This window comes from Corythoichthys intestinalis, chromosome 11 (genome assembly GCF_030265065.1).
Source record: "Corythoichthys intestinalis isolate RoL2023-P3 chromosome 11, ASM3026506v1, whole genome shotgun sequence".
NCBI classification, from domain to species: Eukaryota; Metazoa; Chordata; class Actinopteri; order Syngnathiformes; family Syngnathidae; genus Corythoichthys; species Corythoichthys intestinalis.
Window position 1 is genome coordinate 13,781,955 of NC_080405.1, and position 6,579 is coordinate 13,788,533.

General features: G+C 36.4%; 1 protein-coding gene across 1 annotated transcript; it reads right to left on the reverse strand.

The window, feature by feature from the left end:
* Window positions 1–444: 444 nt before the first annotated feature.
* Window positions 445–4,827, reverse strand: LOC130924556 (serine protease inhibitor dipetalogastin-like). The gene is made up of 11 exons (XM_057851197.1): window positions 4,681–4,827; window positions 4,484–4,536; window positions 2,441–2,547; window positions 2,204–2,338; window positions 1,981–2,127; window positions 1,737–1,868; window positions 1,503–1,649; window positions 1,258–1,392; window positions 993–1,139; window positions 751–909; window positions 445–664 (listed from the first exon to the last, which is right to left on the reverse strand). The coding sequence occupies exons 1-11, from the start codon at window positions 4,721–4,723 to the stop codon at window positions 619–621; spliced, it is 1,251 nt and encodes a 416-aa protein (XP_057707180.1). The 5' UTR covers window positions 4,724–4,827; the 3' UTR covers window positions 445–618.
* Between the last annotated feature and the right edge of the window lie 1,752 nt (window positions 4,828–6,579).

Consider the following 6,579-nt stretch of genomic DNA (forward strand, 5'->3'; position numbering starts at 1 on the left):
CGCACACACATCTGGGATGCCTGTATTTACGAGCATGGGCTACGCTACTAACCGAGCATTTATCATGTAAGTTAATTTTATTGCTGACACTGCGTTTTGGGGTCATCAAAAAGTCGTCGTCCCCCCCGCTACAAACGTCAAACTCCGCCTATGCTTTCACTACAAATTGGAAATTATGGAACTCATAACGCGAGCCATCAGTGTAATTGTCCAAATTCTCATGACAAGATGGTAAAAGGAAGCCCTCTTGCCCCTTTCCGGTCAATAAATGGAGAAAACAGATTTCCAAAGAGTTTGGACGTTATACAAATTGTGAAGAAAAAAAAACTCAATGCAATGTGGAATTGCCAAATGTCAACATTTTATTTAGAAAAGAACATAGATGACAGGTTAAATCTTTAAACTTTTTAGCAGAAAGATGTTTTAATTTCATGGTCTCACAAATCTCAAAGAAGTTGGTATAAGGTCATTTCGCCACAGTTAGGTCTCACTCAAAATTCTGGAACATTCTTTTCATTATTATCTACTCTAGCATGTGATTATCAGCCACTTTGTGAGGATATGCAGAAGACACAAAGTATTTACATTAATTGACAGACTTTAGGGAACATGCCACATTCAACACCAACCCGTGTGTGCCACCTCCACTTTCTTCTGATTCAATCTGTTGGCGACAAAAAAAAAAAACATTGCATGGTATCCGAGTGTGCGTGTATAAACAACAAGTGAGATTCAGAGAGTGATACATGCCTATTTTCCTGGCAGAGGTGACACTCATTAATGTATGAATATCCATCACTGCCACATACTGGCTCCCATTTCGTGGGACAATCTCTTCCATACTTCACACAGGGATCAGCCACGGCACACTCACCCCTGTGTACCACTTTCACCTCATTTGGATTCCCTCTGTTGGTGAACCAAAAAAGATCAAATTAAAAAAATCATAATATCTGTGCCTGAAAGTGTGATTTACAGAGAATGATACATACGCATTTTCCATGCAGAGATAACATAGACTGCTGTATGTACGTCCATCACTGCCACACACTGGATTATAAATCGGGCCGCATTGTATTCCGTCAATGTCACAGGTTAAGCACCCACCCTTGTATGCCACCTTTACATTGTGATTCTCTCTGTTGGCGAATAAACACCCACACAGAAAAAAAAAAAAGTTATTACAGATACAAATACAGATATTTGTGTGTTTGTGCATGTAGAAACAAAGTGAGATAGAGAGAGAATGATACGTGCCCATTTTTCTGGTCGATAACACAGTCATTGGGGTATGTACGTCCATCAGTGCCACATACTGGTTCATAAACTGTAGGGCAAATTATTCTACTGCATTGACCCTTGTATGCCACCTTCACTTCGTTCGGATTCCATCTGTTGGTTAACCCCCGACCAACAAGAAAAAAAATGTTCACGATATCTGTGCGTCCGTTTCTTTGTGCATTTAGAAATACAAAGTGTGATTTTGAGAGAATAATACATACCCATTTTTAATGCAAAGATGACATGCACTGCTATATGTACGTCCATCACTGCCACATACTGGATCATATATCTCGGCACATACTCTTCTGGTCATGTCACAGGTAAAACACTCACCTTTGTATGCCACCTCTACTTTATCCTTCGGTCTGTTAGTGGATAAAAAAATCAGGTTATGATATTTCTGTGGTTGCGCATGTTGAAACAAAGTGAGATGGAAAGGGAATGATACATGCCCATTTTGCTGGTTCAAAACACAGTCATTGGGGTATGTTTGTCCATCAGTGCCACATACTGGATCATAAACTGTGGGGCAAATTCTCTTACATTGACCCTTGTATGCCACCTTCACTTTGTTCGGATTCCCTCTGTTGGTAACCCCCGACCAAAAAGGAGAAAAAATGTGCATGATATCTGTGCATATGTTTGCTTATGCTTGTAGAAAAAGAAAGTGTGATTTTTTTAGATAATCATACATACCCATTTTCCAAGCAGAGATGACATGCACTGCTGTATGTACGTCCATCACTGCCACATACTGGATAATATACCTTGGGGCATTCTCTTACATCCGTGTTACAAGTAAAGCACTCACCCTTGTATGCCACCTCTACATTGTGATTCGGTCTGTTGGTGAAAAGAAATCAGTTCATGATATTTCTGTATAATTCATGTAGAAACAGATTGAGAGAATAATACGTGCCCATTATCGGCGGATATAGCACACCCATTGTCGTATGTCCGTCCATCAGTGCCACATACTGGATCAATAACTGCGGGGCAATGTATTGGTCTGCACTTACCCTTGTATGCCACTTTCACTTTGTTCGGTTTAAATCTGTTGGGAAGCAACAACAAAAATCAGTTCATGATTGCTCATGTGTTTATTTATAATAGCATGTTTTTAAAAAAAAAGTAAGATTGAGAGAATGATACGTGCCTATTTTCCCGGCAGAGTAAACATTCATTGGAGTATGTATGTCCATCACTGCCACATACTGGATCCCATTCCTTAGTGCAAAACCTTCCATACCACTCACAGAAATTCTGGAGACAAAAGTCGCACACAAACTTTAAATAGCTTCCTTGGACTATCCTTTTCGCGCATCTAATCGGATAAACATTTACTGCATTTATGTGTATATACCATGTATTGTTTGCTTTAATGATGTGTGAATAAACTAAACTAAATTAAACTAAACTAAACTACACTTAAAAAAAACTACATATACAAGGGATGTCACTTTAACACATTAATTAATATTATTTAATTAGAAAAGATATAGCAATTTTTTTTTTTTTAATTAAAGCATTTTAACCGCAGGTCTTAACATAATTCACCTACGTAAGTTCTGCTAAGACTTTGTCAAAGTTATATTGTATATATCACTATAATTTGGTCAAGAGAACAATTTTAACTAATTAAATCAATTACTTAATAACAAAGCCCCTAATAATTAGATATTTTTTAAATCAAGTCCTATCCCTGATATATCGATATTACACATTCACACAAAATAAACTTTGTAAACTGACCTTATAACTACAAATCTTTTTATTTTTTATTTTTGTTATGTCTTCTTAAAAAGTAACCTATACAGTATATTTATAGTCACCATGGGCGTCGCCAGACATACTTCACTTGGGCACGTGCCCCAGTATTGGTCTGCATTGCTCCAGTGTAAATTTCACCAGTAAAAAATATAAAATAGAATACAATACAATAAAAATACTTCGGAGTTTTAAGTCTACATAGCATATTCCGCAGAACGTGCCTATTTAAAATGGTCATATTACTCTATTCCTCCATATACACAATCTGCACATGGCTCTTTAATATGGTAATTTATGCACGAAACTGGCTGTGATGGGCATATGAGATAATACTTCCGCGAAGCACTTTCGGGGGGTATGTTGCATTCATGTGAGATCTGACTTCCCAAGTTGGAAAATCATTCTGATGTGTTGTAAATTCGTAATGTGGGATAAAAATATTTTGCGCCAAAGAAGGGCATCCTATTTTCATGCTCCAACAGTACATCACAAGTTGACTGACTGGCGCTTTTTATAGATACCATGTAAAAGAGAATTATTTTTTTCGATGACTCCAACAACACATGAATGCAGCATCAATATTATACAGTGTGTGTGCCAATCATAGTCGACAATCATCTTCCCGCCTGCTTTACAGGTTAGTGCTAAATAAACTGCCCATCCTTGTTGTTCGTTTTTACCCGTGTTGATGTTTGTTTGATCTCCTATCCCCATGAATTGTAAATATAAATGGTTCAACTTCACTCTTTACGATTCAGGCAGTTATCTACTCTGTTCGCAAATTGAAATAAGCAAATAGAATTGAAGCATCAGATTAGCTGCTGTCTTTCAACTAACTGGCTATGAATACAATGACAATTAGATGCGATATGAGTGAGAGGCTGTCACTCAAGAGCTTTGTCTAATATTGTGTGAGTATAATATGTGGTATTTGAACTGTATCACAACTGATTATATTTAGTGCTATTGCTTTATATGATCAAAAGTACTAAAATCAATCTATATTATCTGTGTTAATTGCCTATCATTGGGATATAACTTCTAACATTTTTTGTATGTGTACTTATCGTAATTCCCAGTTGTTTTACAAGCATTTTATTTGTTACTGCAGTCCCTGTAGAGTAATCTGTAACAAAATGTATTATTTTTTTTATTTCTATTTGACTCAAACAGCATTACTCTTGCAACTAAAAACACTTTCACTTTTTTTTTACAGGAACTTGTATTTCGGTTTGATTATATAAAGTTTTAAGCGCTATTTCTGAATTTTAATGACAGATAAACGCTAACATAAAAAAATGTCGCTCGCTCGCCAGTGCCCCGCTGTGCCCCAGTATTGTATTAGGTCTATTGATTCCCCTGATTGTCACACTGTTATGTTGCACATAGTGTATCACTATGTTGTCAGTAGAACAATTTAATTCCTCACCTCCACGGGTCCTTGTGGATTAGATTCTGCAGCCCCAACTTGCAGGGTTTGGACTACAGGGACACACAGGTTGACAACATTAGATCAAAGCAGTAAAGGAAATGCTGTCATTGCTTTCATTGAAATGTCTTAAAATGTTGACTTTAATAATTCCAACAAATCTTAAAATGTCTGTATGTTCACAGCCAATAACTCACCAGAAATCACCAGGATAAAACAGAGCAGCACAGCCAGCTTCATTGTTTCTTGGATGTGTATGCCTTTCCCTCGTGTCTGTTGAGAAACACATGGGCGACTGTCCACCTCTAACACTTAAATAGGCGCACGCTGTCCCTGATTGGTTGGATTCCTGAGGCCATGAGGCAATTTCTTTTTTCGGGGGTGAGTGGGTTCGGATATGTTAATTTTGTAACCTTAAAAGAAAAGTGAGGAGTTACATACAGAATCAATAATGAATGATTTTCATTGTTTTTTACTTCATGAAAATTACATTTTTTTTTTGGGGTGGACTAAATAAATGCAAGGCTTGCTTTGCTTGTTCACCAATTGAAAAGGCAATTGAAAACTGTTCCTTATTTAAAATGCCAAACTGGGAGCAACAGGCAGCTGGAGGTGGGGACCCCTCCCTCACAGACGACTGCTCTTACTGGCTCTACTGGGTTTTCTTGCTTTCTCTTAAAGGTCCTAAGAAATGCTGACCATGTCCAAAAATAAAAATGACTGCATTGTAGTAATTTTACATAGAGAAAAACAAATGTCCACTTAAATTGTTTGTTTGTTTTGTTTGAACATGTTTATTTCGAATATTCAATATATAATGTACCAATTATCAGTAACAATAAGTATCAAATATAAGAAAAAGAAAACAGCACATGAGTATTTGAAAAGGAGTGAGAAGAAAACTGAATTTCCGTCCATACATTTCAACATACACATTCTTACTTAACACATATACAATCCCACCATATAACTCTACGTTACCTATACACAAATGTTGCAAAAATCTAGTCCATCAATCAAACCCAGAAAAACATAAATAAATAAATAAATAACCCGAATATGCCATATCACAGTATGCGTCACAATTGTCACAACACGCCTAGTTATTATCCACATCTCCCTTATATTTTTAAAAATCATACCTTTATACAGTTTCTTAAACTGTCCCATATTTGTACATCCTTTTACGTAAATCCACACTAAGTTTCTTCAGTAGTGTCACCCCACATTCTGATAAGCAAAAACTTTTTCTCGCTGTCTATTACCGCATCACAGTTATTTAATCTCAAACAATGCATCAGGGAAGGCCCACTTTTTTCCCACCAATTCGGGGTGTGATGTCACAACCTTAATTGATGGTCATACCTAGCTTTCTAGAGCTGCGTTAGCTAGTACGTGTTGACAGAATGACAAAACGGTCCCAACAACAGAATAAAAAGTCCACGCTAGCAAACTGCAAAAACCTGCAGCTCTTTCTGTTTGTAAATGATTAAATGGGTGGGGCAAGGGAGCCGAGAAAGAAAGACTAATTAGGATCTACTTTCATTATTAAGCCTTTTCTATCACTTTTTCCAATGGATTTGTGTCAAAAATATGGCCTACTATCCAGTGGCGGACTTGGCAATTTTGGGGCCTAAGGCGAACATATCCAGGGGCCCTCTTCATGGGTCAGGGGTTAAAAAGGTGAGAAGGGTGTAGAAAAAATATGTTCCGGTACACTAGGGCTGTCCTAAACGATAAATTTTCTCCTGATTAGTCAGCCGACTAGTTTTACGATTAGTTGACTAAGCTAATAATTTTCTTTTTTTTTTTTTACTGATTTAGCAATGAAATTTTTGTTGATGCTTATTAATTCACAAAACCATTTTGGAACACTTAAATTCTTTATTAAAGTACAAATAATCATGTAAATAACAATAATTAATCACAAATAAACAATGAGGTTAAATGCTGATAGCATTTACTAGTGCAAAAGAATGGAAAGTAAACAGATTTAGAAAACTGACTTTGCCTTTCCAACATTGTTCAAAACAATTCTTTAAAAAAATTCTAACATTATTATTATAGTATACTACTATATATAATAGTAGTATAAT